General features: G+C 45.1%; 1 protein-coding gene across 4 annotated transcripts in view; it reads left to right on the top strand.

Annotated features, from left to right (window-relative positions):
- KHK (ketohexokinase) overlaps positions 1-16,636 on the top strand; it is a 222,592-nt gene that overhangs the window by 60,884 nt on the left and 145,072 nt on the right. For all 4 annotated transcript variants that reach the window (XM_069605519.1, XM_069605518.1, XM_069605516.1 and 1 more), the window contains one exon: positions 2,505-2,621. In XM_069605519.1, coding sequence (XP_069461620.1) covers positions 2,505-2,621 — 117 coding nt within the window. The remainder of the gene's footprint in view (positions 1-2,504; positions 2,622-16,636) is intronic.

Raw genomic sequence — 16,636 nt, 5'->3', positions numbered from 1 at the left:
AAGGCTGCAAAATGAGGGTTTTATGTTTTATTTGAGCAGGTCAAAATTCATTAAAAAAACCATAAGGACAACAGCAATTTATCCTAATAGTCACACATTTTTTCAGTAAAATCACTCATGCAGTACAGGCGCATGAATATATGTTTTCAGAAAAGTCCACAAACATGTGTAACGCATATATAAATCAAGTCCACTTTCTACTACCAAGCCATGCACGTAGCCACAAACGTCCATCCGCAACTGTCCCTAAAAATACTGTACTGCAACTCTACACCACCGCGGTGACCCCAGCTGACGTCCCAAGTACCCTGCTAGTCCTTACGCCCAGGCATGACACTCTGTGGTCAAAAGCATGCAACAAGACCCAAGGCAGGTTGACAGCTGAAGGACACCCCAATGTAACCAAGAGATACCAGGCATTGTTGAGTGTTGCTGCCTTGTTACTGGGATATAAGGTAGGGTCTGGAAGAGGAGTTGTGGAAGAGAAAATCAGTGCCGAAGCGTTGGAACTCGTAAACGTCGGATTCTCCGCCATGTGTGGCGTTCCCATATCTAGTGGAGAAGAATAGACAAAGAATGACCCCCAAGCAAAGCAGGGGGGGGGGGGCATAGTATTGAACATCAAAATAGACTTAGAGGATCTAAAGGGTGGAACCTCTGGGTTTTAAGCACGTTATAAATATCCTATCATATCATAAATCGGCTGTCGATGGAATAGAGACAGATCTGATTTGGCCAGGTGCGTGTTTCAAGCACGAATAAAAGGTATTCTATTAGAAGTGGGCAGACCTGCCGTCCCAATTTGTCGGAGCAAGACATGGGCATCCAGTGGCAGACATGCAAGAAAATGAGAAAGTGGAGGAGGGAAACCAGGTTCGAAATTGTTCAGAGCTTGTTAGCTCCTGGATATAGACTAGAAGAGCATGGTTAGCTTGACGCCAACATCTGCCCGAGCTACATTTGGCCCCCACACATATACTTACCTGACACTCACTATGGCAAATGTTATGCTTAGTATATCACGTGGAAGTTAGGTTTAACGCAGACCATGTGTTAGCCCTTAATTCTTCAGCTAAGAGAGAGAAAGAAATTGTGAGTCGGGAATTACAGATAATGAGGTAGAAGCATATATACAATGTTTGTCGCAGTAAAGCGAGGGCAACAGAGATTGATGCAGTAACAACCAGATATAGTGGCAGAGGTATAGATGTAGCAGCCAAGATAAGTAATGACTAAATGAGAGGGAGAAGCAAGAGGGCCAAAGTGACAAGAAATATATGTAAAAACTAAACAAAAGGGGAAAGCGGTGTAAAGAGGAAGTAAATGTTAAAGAAGCAAAGTGATGTAAAGAAACAAGGCAAGAAAGCATAATTAACAAAAACAGCAAAAGACCGAAAGAAGAGCGGCATTGCAATTGGAAAACTGGCTAATGGCATGTGCTTTTTGGCTGAGTACGGAAATGTGAGAAAGCATGTTTCACCTTATGTTGGGCACACCGAAGTGGCCGCTCTGACATGCATGCTATTCTGCTGTTCCAGCACTATGCAAAAGTAGCATTTTTCAATCTCTGCATAACTAACGGGTATTGAGAAGTAACTCCCTGGCAAGAGGAAAATAATGACAACCAGGCGCTACTACCAGCTCCTGCTTCATGAACTCCAGTTTCCACCCCTGTGGAAATGCTTCTGCCAACACTCTTTAACCACCGGGACGTCCTCTGGTTACCATTCCATTCCGTTGTATTTTTTACTCATCTGGGCCTTTACAAAAGGAGGCTAACCATAGGTGGATCAGCCCTGTCCATGCTCGGAAGGTTGAAGCCCATCCTGATCTTCTAGGCTCCCCATCTACACCAAAACTCAGGAAAATGCTGATGCTTTCTGGCCTTTTTGACAAAAGCAAACTGGAAAATGCCTGAATGAAATGGAATTCCCCTTGATTAAGAAGGAATGGTTCAACGTTTCAATTCTTTACTTTCTGCTCACCTTATACACTGTCATAGCTCCTGATCAATCAAAGAGGATCAGTCGTTAATGTAACTGAAGAACTCCTCCAGTTTCCATCCCTTCCTCATCCTGATCAATGTCCTTTGCTCCTCCACTTTCCCTCCCTACCGTATTAACCCCTTTTTACTTATTGCTTCGTATCTGCATTCCCACGCATGTCTTTCATTCTGTTGTTGACGGTCTCGTTAGTAAAATGTATTTTTATCGGCGCATTAAGGTGCTCCTGATTCAATACTTGTTCTATGATAGCTTTCCTCGTCATGCTCTGCCCTTTTTCTGTTGTGGAGAGAAATATACCGTAAGAGGGTCGTTAGCAATTCCATCCTTTTCAGCCGCTCACTCATCTGTCCATAATAGAGCGTATGCAGACCAAACCATTACTAGGTGGAAGATACGGTGGAGCTTCTTGTAAGATTCATTGAATGATTGTTGCCAGTTGATAGCGGGTACCAGCCACTCTGGATTGAATATACACCTCTCCCTGTTGATCTCCCACAGGTGTCTGTCGCAGCGTTGGCAGCGTGGAGGCAATGCATCCAACTCCTGCACGGTCTTGTCTCTCCTGGGGGCACACTGCGCTTTCATGGGCTCCTTGGCTCCTGGGCACATTGCAGAGTAAGTACAATGTATTTTTGTAAGTTGTCTTAATGCACCTTTTGGCTCTTTCCATTGTCAATCCGTGGTGGCTGTTACTGAGTAGAGAACCGGTCTTTTGGAAGACGTGGTGGTACAGTGAATGGCAGGATCTGGAACTGCATCTCGCTACTATTTGAATTGAAACCTACAGTGTTCTGAGACCTATGCTATTGCTTTTTAATAGACCGGTCCAGTGACATCCTTCCTTGTCTGCTTTCCATTACTCCTTCTCTCACAGAGCCTAGTCTGATCTTGGGTTCAGCTGGACTAGGTACATTGGCCCATGGGGGTAGCTGAGATGACCCGGGTCAGGCATTATCATACACATCTATTTGTTAGTCAATCAATCAGTAAATTAATAAACTTTATGTCGAGTTACTCGCTTCATTAAAGTGAATAGCAATATATTAAAATGATAGGTAGTCAAATAACTACAATTTATAACATGGTCAAAATTAACCACGTCAAAGAATAAAACAATACCTACGAGTTAATACATTTGTCGTGATGTCTGCTGCCTTTAAGAGCAATATGTAAAAAAAAGGGCCAAAGAGCACCGGATCCAGAAGCCAAGTGAGTCCTTGGTAGATACAAATGCTTGTCTGCTTCAGTAAAACTTGGCGGATTTAAGTATAGGCAGTATTGCTTTCTGTCAAATAACCCTTTGCATTTGTCTAAAAAACAAAAACACATGCCTAAAAATCTCAGCTTCAGAGGGACAAAAAAGGCAGTTACAATCAGAAAAACAGTGGCGTGCCCATTCGCCAATCACAGAATTACTTTGTAAACCGCAAAATATTAGCCTTTGTAATAAAAACTCGCTGATTGAAAACGGACACCATTGAAGCCAACATGACAGTAATCCTGTCATGTGCCTTGTTTGCAGGTCTGTCAGAAAGGCTCAGCCGTAGGCATAATTTAGCTGTAAGTCCATCTTTACTCTAGAGAGCTCACTTGGTTGAATTGGTGAAACTTTCTACACAATTCTGAAGGCCAATTTTAGCTACCTCCAGTGCAACCTATTCCTGCCATGGGACTACATTGGAAGTCTTTCACTATGTCACAAGTCCGTAAAGGTGTTTTGACTTATTGAGCAGCGTTAAGCAGGACAGTTATTTCCCACTGGTCTTACGGTTATTTCACACCCAGTTCTTTATTGGCTAGAGAAGGGGGAAGCCCCCGTTGACTTCTACACAATCTATTTCCATATCTTTGAGTAATTCCCCCATTTGCAACTCCCCATACCCCAAACCTGTATAATGCCACTAATATTACTTTGGCCTCATATGCCATCCACATTAAAGCCACTGGGTGGACACAGTCATCTTAATAAATCTTAAAATGTTACCACAGGCACAGGCATGGGATATCCTAAGTGTCTGTTTTTTTAATGTTTTTTTAACCTGTTAAGATCAAAGCAAATCTAACACTGACTGTCATGATGATAAACGTTAATGCCTTCCTGGTTAGGTTAGAAGTAAAAGGTCACACACGGTTGTTTCCCACTAGAAACATCAAAACAGCTGATTTAGTAGCACTGATTTGTAGATCTTGGGAATTTTCGAAGGGATCGATAAGACCAATCTACCACTGTATCATCCGCGTGTGCTACTGTCTGAATAGGAAAGATGCCAGCACAAGGTGCATAAACATCAAGGTCACAGAGGCCTTTCATCAGGGAATTGGTTAACAAATTAAGCAGTGGGCTGTGCACATGTCCCTGGCGTACTCGTTACTCGATCTTGATTGGTGCGGTGGAAGTTCCATTTCACTGCTATACCTAACGATTGACACATTGTTAGGGTGCACTGCCACCATCACCCAGAGCAGGTTAAGTAGAATGTCAAGATACTCTCAGCTTATTTCAATTCACTGGATGGAAAACTGTGCAGGGATCCTTAAAAGCAGCATACAATGATTTCCTTTGAAGGTCTAGTGATTTAGCAGTAATATTGTAGGTACAACGCGTACAAAGAAGTGCCAAGACCTTCCTGAAAGCCCAGTAGTGCAGGGGAAACGTTATCATGTTCTTACGCGTAGAGTTGCAATCGGGGAAAAAACAACCTTTTCAAGTAATTGAAAGGAACTATCTTAAAGCAATATTATCCTGTAGCTCACCAGCCTGCTGCCCTTTTCATAAACTGGAAATATTATCATTGAGAAAATTGGTTTAATAAAGGTTTTTAATTTAAACATTGCAAAAAACGAACCCGAAAGTCTGGATTTAATTTAACAAGACGTACTGGGATGCAGTCCATACTCTGACTCTTCTATCTTAAATAGTTAAAAGCCATTGACAAAGATGACAATGTGAAGCAGCTGCAAAGAGGTTTAAAATGAATACCAAGAGCTTCAAGAGATTGATCTCCATGTATTTATATTTATTTATTTATTAGCATTTATAAAGCATGCAACATCCCTTAGCCCTTAGGTGGATGCTCTACCTGCACTGGTGATGAAGTGATGTACTCTATGAAAGACACGGGAAATGGCCTATCCAGTTTGTGGCCAGGGCATTTGTTTCAATCTGTGGCCCTCTTGCTGCTTTCGGATCATGAGCTATGAGTTCTCCGATGCAATGAGAATTGGGTGCATAAATAACCTCCTCTCAGGCTATTTTTGCAAGTTATAATTTGTACAGAGTTGGCCATTTTTTGTTTTGTTTACCTTTCTTCTATAATAGTTCCATCACTGAAATATTCTAATAAAAGAATATGGCAATCACCTCCATGTTGGGGGCTGGACATGGCTAGTAAGGGCCCTCCAGCCTGAGCCTAGGCAGCCCGAACGAAGAAAGGGCCTCGTCAAGGGCTGAAGGCCATTAATGACCATGTCCTCCCGTGAAAAGGAGGTGATAGCTATTCGCATCCCAGGGTTCATCCTGGGTGCAAGTGGTTTATTAGCAACGCATGCGTATTGTGAGTGCCCAATCTTTCGTAAACAAAATAAAAACAAGATGGCCACCGCCATATGACAAGGCACTTAGTCCCTTTCCCATTTCTATTGTGACTGCAGGCAAGAGGAGCGCCAGGAGAGGAGCACAAACCTCTGGTCCAGCAGTTAAATGGGGAAGTAGGGAAGGGTGTGGGGAAAGAGTATGGTTTGTTTTTTGTGGTGGTGGTGGAGGGTGGGGTTGTGGGGGGCAATAGGAAGAGGCTCTCTGTTGCCTCCCCACAATCAAGATGGCACCACCCCGCGAAGGGCCTCGGGTGGCTGGAAATAGTTGGCGGTGCCCTCTGTTCCAGCCACCCGATTGGCAGAGCACCTTTTCCCAGGTGCAAATGTATAATAATTCACACTTGGCAACCTCACCATCAGAACTGTCTACCCTAGGGTGGCACTTGTGGGTATTAACATGTCTAGTAGTGAGAGTCTTAATTATCAGCATCCGTTCAGAAGAGTTCATTAACATCCTCTCAGCATCTTCTGTAAAAGAAACACTAGCATATATTGAAATATGGTGAATGGAAAACACTTTAGTAATAAGGTCTGTGATCTAAAAATTCCCATCTTAAATACCTTCTGTTGCCTAACACAGACCTCTTAAGGATATTGTTAGTATTAAACAGTGGGAGAGGAGACCCAAAATTGAGCTTCAAAATGAGAGAAGATGGAACACTTTCATCGGAGGATAGCATGGGGGTAATGCACTTGTCTTGGAAGCATTCCACGCAGAGCAACAGAGGTTCAAATCCCGGATCCACACATAGAAACCGAATTCAGGTAGGGTATTAAGCGCGTTATAGAAAAAAACGATTAAATAAATAAATCCTAAAAGGCTATCAAAAATCCCTAATAAGTTCCCAATTGGCAATCAAAAGGCAGACATAATTACTATTAGTACCTGGTGAGGGGGTGTGGGGGTGTGGTGGCCTCCCAGCGAATGCGGAGTCTCGGAACGGGCGCATTACCAGAAGGTAATCCCGCCGCCCTGAGCATCCTTTATGCTGGGGGCCGCCATCTTCCCCTCACCCCCAGGGAATGAGGTAAGTGGCACCCACTCTGACTCCCTTTACCTCATATTTCCCTCCCGCCCCACTTACCTTATTCATTCCGGTGTGGAGCAGACATGCCGAGTACACTTCTGTCCCAGACGCGTCCGCTCCCCGTCAGCAACACACCACCATGGAAAGGGAGAAGAGACTACAAGTAGTGCCTTCTCCTGTTCAATGGCGGCTATCTTCTTTGTTTTCTTATTTTTTTTAACTTTTTTCAATGGCCGCCATGATAAGGGAAAACAGACTTCGTTTTCCATTCCCTGGCGGATATTTTGTTGTTTGTTTTTGTTTTCAGTTGCGAAACGCCAGAGCATGTAACATTGGGCCCTGCCCCTCCACTCCCCTGTCTCGGGGCTTATTGCTTAATCAGAAATGTCACAATGCGTGTAGAAAGTTGGTGTACCAGGCATGTCAAAAACAAAGCCATGAACTGGTTCTCATTCTCATTTCAAACAGACTTCCATATATCACTAACCCCTGGTAACGCATACAACCATCAAGCATAATTGGAGAAAGGACCCTGAGGGCTTAATCTTCAGCAATATCCCACAATGCCTCTAAGGGGTAAAGGGGCTCCACATTTTATGATTCAGGTCCCCTTTGAGTATCAATAAAGAGAGTAATTTGTACTTTTTGACTTGTTACAAATTCCGTGTATAACCTAGGAAACGAGCATTTTTTCTCCATTTCCTTGAAGGGGGATTATAGCAGTTTATATATGATAACAATCCCTGGTGAGGAGTACATATACTGACTATTCGAAGGCAACTGAAATTGCAGAGTCTCTCTATCTCACAAGTGAGTTCCAAGGACACTAATATACACAGTTCAACAGAATTGCCACTGCTATAGTGTTTAATAGCTAAGGTTACAATAGAAAAATACCCATCCACATGAGGTGATGTTGGTGCCCAGGTTTCTTGTAGGAGGAGTAAGTACATAACAAGCAATAATACAATTAACTGTGCCATCTTTATTAAGTCGATTACCCACCCCTGCAGTATTCCATGGGGGAAAAGCTAATCCATTTAACGAAGCCCTTCTGTTAGTGTTCATGACCAGCTCTAAAATAACTTCTGGCATCACAGGCAAATTAGATTCAGAGGGTCCACTAGCTTAATTCGGGTGCCCTGCTTGAACAGTAGTAATGCACTCTACCAAAAGACGTCAGAGGGGGAAAACTATTTGGAAGAGCAAAATAAGGGGAAGGGGACAAGAAGGTTTGAGTTGAACACGTGGTGTTTTAATAGCTACTGTTCAACGGATGAAATCAACCTAACAGATACAAGTATAACATAACTGAAGAGAAAGTAAACAAATATGGCGGGCGGGCCGCATGCTGTCGCAATTTGTTCATCCACCATGTCCTCATCAGCTTTTCATGTCAGCCATGTTGTGTTAGTCCACATGGACCATCCTTATTAAGTGAAGGCTTCATTTTGGTTATTCACAGGGTTTCAATTCCCTAAAACCGATGCGCAGGTTGGGTCTGCGCCTGTCCGCTATTGAACCTCAATAGTCCTTACGAAGCCCCTCCCACACTCAGTCACTAAAGTGGCACGCAGTCTATTCCTCGCAGGAATGGCGATTTGCAGTTGTGGTATCCCCGTTGTGGACCTCCTCACCCTCCTACATGGGACTCGCAACTCGCCGCAGCACAGGAAGAGTCGCACACGGAGCTGGGGTGCAACACATCTTTATTGCTCGGGATCCTTCATCTAACTGCCCAACATGGGCGGCCAACCCCGCCCCTATATGTACACAGGTCGTAGCCCGTGTGTAAACATAAACATAGGACTTCCGTCCAAACGATAAGGAAGTGAGGACATCACACCCTCCCATTACTAAACATTTAGTCCTGCTAGTTCATTTCCTCAATGAGGCGGTGGGGCTTTTTCCTCTTCCTAGCTGGTCGACCTTCCGTTCCTGTCGGAATATCTGTTCCTCTCTCGGGAGTCGCTTCTCCTTCGGAGTCTTCTCTGTCTCCTTCATAGGGAGCATCCCATGGAATAATCTCGTCACTCAGGTTAGCGTCTCCTCTGGCTGGGGCTCTCGATACCCGCCTGAAATGGGATGAGTTCCTTGTTATTGTTCTCTGGTCTCCTTCCGCTGTGATGAGTGACCCTTTCTTGTGGATGATGATGAGAGGCTCCTCGCTAAACGGGGCTACATTTTTTCGAGGCTGGGGCTGACGTACTATCACCAAATCTCCTGGCCCCATGTTATTTGTCTTTGCTCGCCGTTTGGTGTCAGCTGCCTTTTTCATGGCCTCCTTCATATAGGTGTCCTTTTCTCTCATTTCATCATCTCTCGTGTATTTCTCTCCCTCACTGATCACATGGGATATCCGTGTTCGTATGGTGCGCCCGAACATCACCTCTGATGGTGTTTTCCCCGTAGTGCTATGGGGAGTATTTCTGTAGTCTCTCATTAGCTGGTACAATAGCTTCTCGACCGGTTCTCCCGTGATTCGGGCAATTTGTGTGGTACGTTTGATGTTGCTCATGAAGCGCTCGATTGTTCCGTTGGCCTGTGGCCATAGGGGTGTCACTTTTCGGTGCTTGAAGCCCATATACTCAGCAAATCTCTGAAAGTCCTGGCCAGTGAATGGGGGTCCATTGTCGGACTTTACTACCTTGGGCACTCCATACGTTGCGAACATCCGGTCTAACACTGGTATGGTATGATGGGCTGATGTGGAAGGAACTATCTGTAGGTCAGGGTACCTTGAGTATTCATCAACGGCCACCAGAACGTATTCTCCTCCTTCCATGGGCCCAAAATGATCAACAGCTATTTCTTCCCATGTTCCTTTGGGGAGTGTGGTCATGCTTAGGGGTTCAGGGGAGGTGTGTGGTTTTACCAGTGCACAGGTGGGGCAGTCTTGTAATAGTTCCTCTACCGCCGTGTCTAGATGTGGGAACCATAGTTTCTGCCTCAGCATCCTTTTGGTGGACACAATTCCCCGGTGTCCTTCATGAGCGAGTTTGAGTACCTTCTGGCGCAGACTGCGCGGTATCACTAGCTTTGTCCCTTTCAGCAGCATCCCTTCATCTGATTTTGCGAGTTCTTCTTTCACAGCTAAGAAGCATGTGATATCCCTCTTAACGTCTTCGTTCATAGTTTCTCGAATTTGCTTGGCGTGCTTCCATCGCCCTGTCTCTATGCATCTGAGGATAGTTTGTACCCCTTGATCCGTATTGGACTCACTAATGATGTGGTCCATCTCCAGTCCTTGAGGTGTGTTGCTGTTGATGACATATCGTATGTACTGGTCAGCTATAGATGGTTCTGGTCCACACGCGTCCTTCGGGTGTCTCGAAAGGAAGTCAGCAGGGTTCTGTTCTTTCCCAGGTCTATGAGTGATGGAGAATTGATAGTCCTGTAGCCGGAGGGCCCATCGAGCTATGCGTGGAGGCATTTTCGCTTGAGGGTTGCCGTAAATGAAAGTGAGGGCTTGGTGGTCTGTTACCACTACGAAAGGTTTTCCGTATAGGAACAAATGGAAATGTTCACAAGCCCACACTACGGCCAGACCTTCCTTCTCCGCCTGAGAGAAGGCTTGCTCGGTCTTGGAGAGACTTCGACTGGCATAGGATATTATGTGTTTTTTGCTTTCTTCTCTGTCGTCAAGTTGTGTCAGGATGGCGCCTAGGCCTACTGGACTGGCGTCGACGATGAGTTCTGTCGTTCTTTTGGGGTCGAAGTATGCCATATTCCGGGCGTCGGATATGCGATCTTTAATTGCTTGAAAAGCTTCTTGACACTGTGGGGACCATGTGAATTCTGTGTTGAGTTTGATGAGTGCTCGGAGAGGTTCGCTGATGGATGCAAAGTCTCTTATATATCTGGTGCAGTAGCTCGCAAGGCCCAGAAAAGACCTGAGGTCTGATGTGGTGGCGGGTGGCGGGGCTTCTCGGAGTGCGCTGACTTTCTCCGGGTCGGGTGTCATTCCCTTTTCAGAGAATATGTGACAGAAGAAACGGAGTGTTTTCTTGTGAAACTCACATTTGTCTTTGTTTAGTGTGAGCTGTGCCTCTTCCAGAGCCATGCACACTCTCGTTAGTGTGTCGTCGTGTTGCTCTTGAGTTTGACCGAACACCAGGATGTCGTCGCTGTAGTTCAAGCAGTTGGGTACATGTTTGATGACATTGTGAATTTCTGCTTGGAAGATTTCAGCCGCGGACGACACGCCGAAACTTAGCCGCTTGTAGCAGAAGAGTCCTAGGTGGGTGGCGAAAGTGGTTATGTATCGTGAGCTTTTGCAGAGTTCCAACTGGTGGTACCCTTTGTTGAGGTCCAGTTTGGAGAATACGGTGGCACCGTTTAGCAGATGTACCATGTCCGTTATCCTAGGGGCTTGATGGCGTTCCCTTAGTATGGCCTCGTTTGGCCTTCTCATGTCCACACATATTCAGATGTCTTGGGAGTCCTTCTTGGGTACTGGTACGATTGGGGAGACCCATCGGGTGGGTCCTTCTGCCGGCTCAATGATGTCTGCATCCAGCAACTTTGTTAGTTCATTTTCTACTTGTTTTTGAATGTTTATGGGTATTCCTCGATAGTGTTGGGCTATGGGTGGGACCTTGGTGTCGATGTGGAGTTCTATTTGCCTGTCCTTCAGCTTCCCAAGGCCTTTGAATAGCGATGGAAAGACTTGTTCTATGCTTGCTGTGGGGTCAAGGTATTTGTGTACCATGAGACGGTACAATATGTGTATTAGTCCCATTTCTATGGCTGCCTTATAACTCAGTATGCATCCGCTCTCCGTCGCTGCCTCTAGGACGTGCATGGGTATCTTCTTTTCATGTTCTTTGTATCGGCATGAGGCCATGAAGAAACCTTTGCAAGCAAGCGGGGTCTTTGATCCATATGGAAAAATGAGTGTTCGAGCTGGTTGCAGGCGGGGGGCATTGGGTATACTCTCGTAGACTTTCTCACTGATCACATTTACGGTTGCCCCCGTGTCAATCAGAAACTCTGCGGCCGTCTGATTTACTTGTATTCTGAGGATTGGGCTCTGTTCTTTTGCTGTGCTGTTCCCTAGAGCGTATAGTTATCCCTTCTTTCTTGGTGTCTCCTGGCTTCTTTCCAATTGTGGTGTTCTCTCATCCGACGATGCACTGGACACGCTCTCAGACTGTGACTGTTCGATGAGGCACCGTACATATCTTCGTGGTCTTCTTCTTGTCCTGGGGAGTGGTGTCCTGTTCTCCCTCCATTCTCTCTTATCATGTCTTCTTTCCGTCTGTTCGTCGTGATGTTTGTGGCGCCCTTGTTCATGGGCTTGGTGTGATCCTCGATGATGGCGGTGGGGTGTTATTTGATGTTGTTCCTGTTCTGGCATGGGCTTGTGGCTCCTTCCAGCCCCTCTCATCTTGCTGCGGAAGATCAGACACACGGCTTTGTAGTGGTCTTCCCCACCACACGCGGAACAGTTCTGGCCCTTTGCGGGGCACGTCCCTTCGTGGGGGTATTCGTGTCCGCACCGGTAGCAGAAAGGATCACTGTTTCTTGCAGTCCCTTCCAGTTTGTTGAGACTTTCGTGTTTTCCATGGGTTATTTTTATGTCATCCAAACCTTCCACTTGTGCGGCTAGGGCCGCATCCGAACGCGCCAGCCGTAGGATTTCGTCAAGGTTGCGCGGTTGTTGTAAGAGTCTTTTGCGGAAGTCGGCACTTTCACACCCCACTATTATTTGTGACCTGAGGGCCTCTTCATTTGAATAATTATTGAAATCACAGTGTTTCATTTTTGCTCTTAGTCTCATGACGAATGCGTCTATGGTTTCACCCTTTTGTTGTTTTGTGGTATGGAACACGTGTCGTTCATAGTCCACATTAGTGTGAGGTGTGAAGTATTCCGTGAGTGTTGTTTTTAGCTTGACGTACGTGTCTATGTTGTCCTCGGGGATTTCTTCAAGAATGTCTCGGACATTTGGTCCTACGGCATGATTTAGAAGATTGAGTTTTTGTTCCTCATCTAGTGTGCCTGCCGCCTTCAGACATACTTCAAAGTCCCTCAGTCACTTTTTCCATCTTGAACCAAGGGTGCCAGTGTCAGTGAGGTCAAAATTTGCTGGCAGCTGTGTTAGGAGGCTGTCTGTCATTTTTTTGTGGCCTGTGCTGCTTGGTGTCACTGGGATGGTCAGTGAGTCTTCCTCTGAATTGCTCATGGAAGTGTCTCTGTGTGTTATTTGGCTGAGCTGAATGTGGTTCACTTTGCAGCAGGGGCACTGTAGTGCAGATTTTGTTTTAGTAGTGTAAGTCTTGGCGCTGTGGCGCCTTGTTGCCAGCAGGGGTGCTGTGGTGCCTCTTCTTGGCGTGGTGGCACCTTGTTGCCAGTAGGGGGTGTTGTGGTCTCTATTCTTGGGGCGGTGGAACCTTGTTGTCATTTGGGGGGGCTGCACATTTGGCCCTCGTGCTTGGTGTGGTTTGTTATGTTTGATATTATGGAGACAGGAGGGGCTCGCTGTTACCCCTATATCTTCCCGATCGTTGGAGCGGGAGGTTCGCGCCTCCTCCGCTCGTGCGAGTGTTGCCGTTGGCGGGGGCCAAACTCCTCCCCCGCCCGGAGATGCTTGTGGCGGTGAGCTGGCAGCTGTTCCACCCGCGCGGGGAGTCTCTGCTCCACCCGCTGCTTATTTCTTTTTTCTTTTGTGCAGGCGTTGCCGTCGGCGGGAGGATTTTCCTCCACTGCCCGGAATGGTGTTTACGCGGGGAGCTGGCAGCCGCTCCACCCGCGCGAAACACGCTCGTGCTGAATGTTCGCAGAGTGGGGAGCCTTCGCGCTCCACCCACCGCTATTGGCCCACGTGCAATCAAGGTCCAGGCTCCCAGTGGTGACAGTCGACACACCACGAGCTGTGGACCGATGATCGCGGGCACGGCGGGAACTTCGTTTCCCTCGTCGCCAGTGTGGTATCCCCGTTGTGGACCTCCTCACCCTCCTACATGGGACTCGCAACTCGCCGCAGCACAGGAAGAGTCGCACACAGAGCTGGGGTGCAACACATCTTTATTGCTCGGGATCCTTCATCTAACTGCCCAACATGGGCAGCCAACCCCGCCCCTATACGTACACGGGTCGCAGCCCGTGTGTAAACATAAACATAGGACTTCCGTCCAAACGATAAGGAAGTGAGGACATCACAGCAGTTTGGTCTGAATTTCTCACTTGTCATCAGTCATCACTTGGTTCAAGACCCGATTCCTACGTGGCCCTCATTTTATATTTTGCAGAGTTTGAGCCCATAGCGACCCTTCTGTGTACTCAGAAGGGTCTTCATTAACCCTTTTGTGCATTACCTTGCACTGGGGGTGAGAAGATGGGCAACTAGGGTGCCCATATTGTCACTCGTTTGGCCCACCCATTCCTTCACTCACTCATCTGTGACCCCCGTTCGACTTCCCACATTTCTGTCCCTTATAACCAAAAGGTATGTTCTGAGTCTTTTAGAATGTTTACATCCACTTCTCTGAGGCAGTGAAAATCAAACTCCTAGTCATGCGGGTAGACCACATGAGATAAATACCTCATGAGTTATAATTTGACTCATTTAGGATTAACACCAACCTTAAAATGTACCAACATGCGTAACATTTGGGAAACAGTACAAATAATTAAAATACGTACATTTGTACGTGAAACCTGAATACTTGGCAATTGAATGCAGGATTTGCCAAATGTTTGATTCATTTGAGCTCACAGGTGGATCTGCAGCTCTACTGAGCATTAATGTATACACACCATGTATATGCCCCCTATTGTTAATATTTCACTTATCACAAAATAATGGTTTTATTCCCATCATCATTAGGACTACCTTCGGTTACAGTTAACATTCAGCATTGTACACAGTACTGTGTTACTCTTGGCTCAGGCGTGGCAGTCACAGAATTAACATTCTGTACTTTGGCCTGTACTTTGGCCTGTGGCACAAAAGAGATGCCCTGGCAAATATGCCACCAAACTTCCAGGGGTGCCCGGGCACTATCTGGAGCTCCTTACTTACAATTGCCAAAATGTGCCTTGGAAACCCAACCCATTATTACAACACTTTAGAACATCTGTGCCTCCTCCCATTTGCAGAACAATGGTTCACCTAATAAGAGTGGCACGCACCCACGCTGGTTCAAAACATTCTTGCATCCCTTTGTTTGCAGCATCCATTTCCCGCATTCCCTTCTCTCATTTTCTTTCATCCAGCAGACTAACATCTGGAACCTCTTGCAGGGGGCACAGTACACCCCTACGTGGACAAGCCTTGGCGCTCTGATACTACTGCAGTGGTGATTTGGCACAGTATGAAACCATACTAGCATAACCTGTGCAATAATGTGTCTGAATGAATCCATCTTCTGTGCACACTCTTATTTTATAATAGCTTTGTTTGTAAATTCTCTTTGATAAAAAGCACCAATACAATAATTTTAAAAAAGGAGAAAAAACTAAGAACTAAGGAACTATATCTTAAATTTATATTCAAATTCTTATAGGAAATCATTGTAGTGACGCCCACTCTGGCACTTAAGTAGAGCAATATACATTTAACAGAAATCTCAAATGTATTATTATAATTGTTTTATAATGCGCTTAATACCAGTGACCGGGTTCTAAGCGCGGGATCCAAGCCTGTGTTGCGCTGCTTTGTCTTGCTTCCAAGACAAACCCGTTGCCCCGGAGCTATCTTTCCCCCCCAGAATGAGTTTAAAAATAGGATGGTCTTTCTATTCTGTACTGAATTCTTTCAAACAAGAAAGAATTCAGTACAGAATAGCAAGATCAAAAATCTTCTGATAAGGCAGAAAGACTGCAATTGTTAGTTAAATGACTATATCCAGTCAAACAAAATGCATCAAAAGAGTAACCCCGAAAAATCTAGAATGAAAATGCGAGAATGTTCAAAAAGAAAGATTAAAAGTCAAGAAAATAAAACAATTTGAATTATGAAATTCTGAATGAACGTTCTAAATAAACACGTTTTCTATTTTGAAATAATTATCCGAACCCAGGCTGAAGGTAGGAGACAGTTGAGGAAACCGCAACCAGTATTGTTCGGTCGAAGATTTTTGTCCGTTAGAGGAAAATGCGATGGCTACCCAGTACCCCAACCCTTTACGCACCTGTTTAAAAAAGCTCATGAAAGGGAAGAGGTGCGGAGGGAATGAGTTAGGTGAACCATAACATGTTTAAAAAGACAATTACATCACTATTTAATTTCAACTTTTTTTAAATTAACCATGCCATTTGAAATGTTCTATTGCATTGTGCCTATAATGTAATAGATAGCAAATCTGTCAATTGAGGCTTATGCTTATTTCAAATGAAATGTGCAGTTTTAAATCTTTTTACTTTCCATATTTTCAAATAGTACCATTCGAAAGACCAGGCTTTATAAATCTTCCACTTCCAGAGCTGAGGCCTGCTAAGTCTTTTAATAAATATTCCTGTTTTCAGACTCTTTTTTTTTTTTTTTTGTTTTTTTTTTTTTTTTAAATCGGTGCCTGACTCAAAATTGAATTCCATGCATACCTTCAGTTTGTTTGTGTGACAGAAATATCCAGGACTGCTCTCCTTCTCAGTCCAATAAAACTGGTCTAACACTGTGTATAAAGTTTTTTGCATACCAAAAAGGAGAGATTAATGTTACTACAGGCACAGGAGAGAGACAGCGAGCGAACACTATCATTTTGGTGAATGTTTTCACATGCAAAATAAGAGCCCAAATAAGTAATGCAATGACTATACAAGAAGTTCTTGTTTCTCAGTGTTTAAGTCACTAAGAGTGGGCCTATGTTGTGCACATAAACATGAAACTAAAACTGAATTTCAAAGATCGTGAAAAAGAAAGTGCTGGGACATCTAGAGTGGTTGATTTTGTATTATGGAATGCAGTGGGTTCCCCGTCCTCGCCATACAATTATGTGGGGGTAGTAAGCCGCTAGGGATGGATTGGCCCAGCTGCTACCTGAGCTTCTTTCCTGAGGGTGAGTG

Source organism: Ambystoma mexicanum, chromosome 4p, assembly GCF_040938575.1.
Source record: "Ambystoma mexicanum isolate Mex_15411 chromosome 4p, UKY_AmexF1_1, whole genome shotgun sequence".
In the NCBI taxonomy this organism is placed as follows: Eukaryota; Metazoa; Chordata; class Amphibia; order Caudata; family Ambystomatidae; genus Ambystoma; species Ambystoma mexicanum.
The sequence above is the reverse complement of the archived record's forward strand: the minus strand, read 5'-3'. Positions and strand labels throughout refer to the sequence as shown.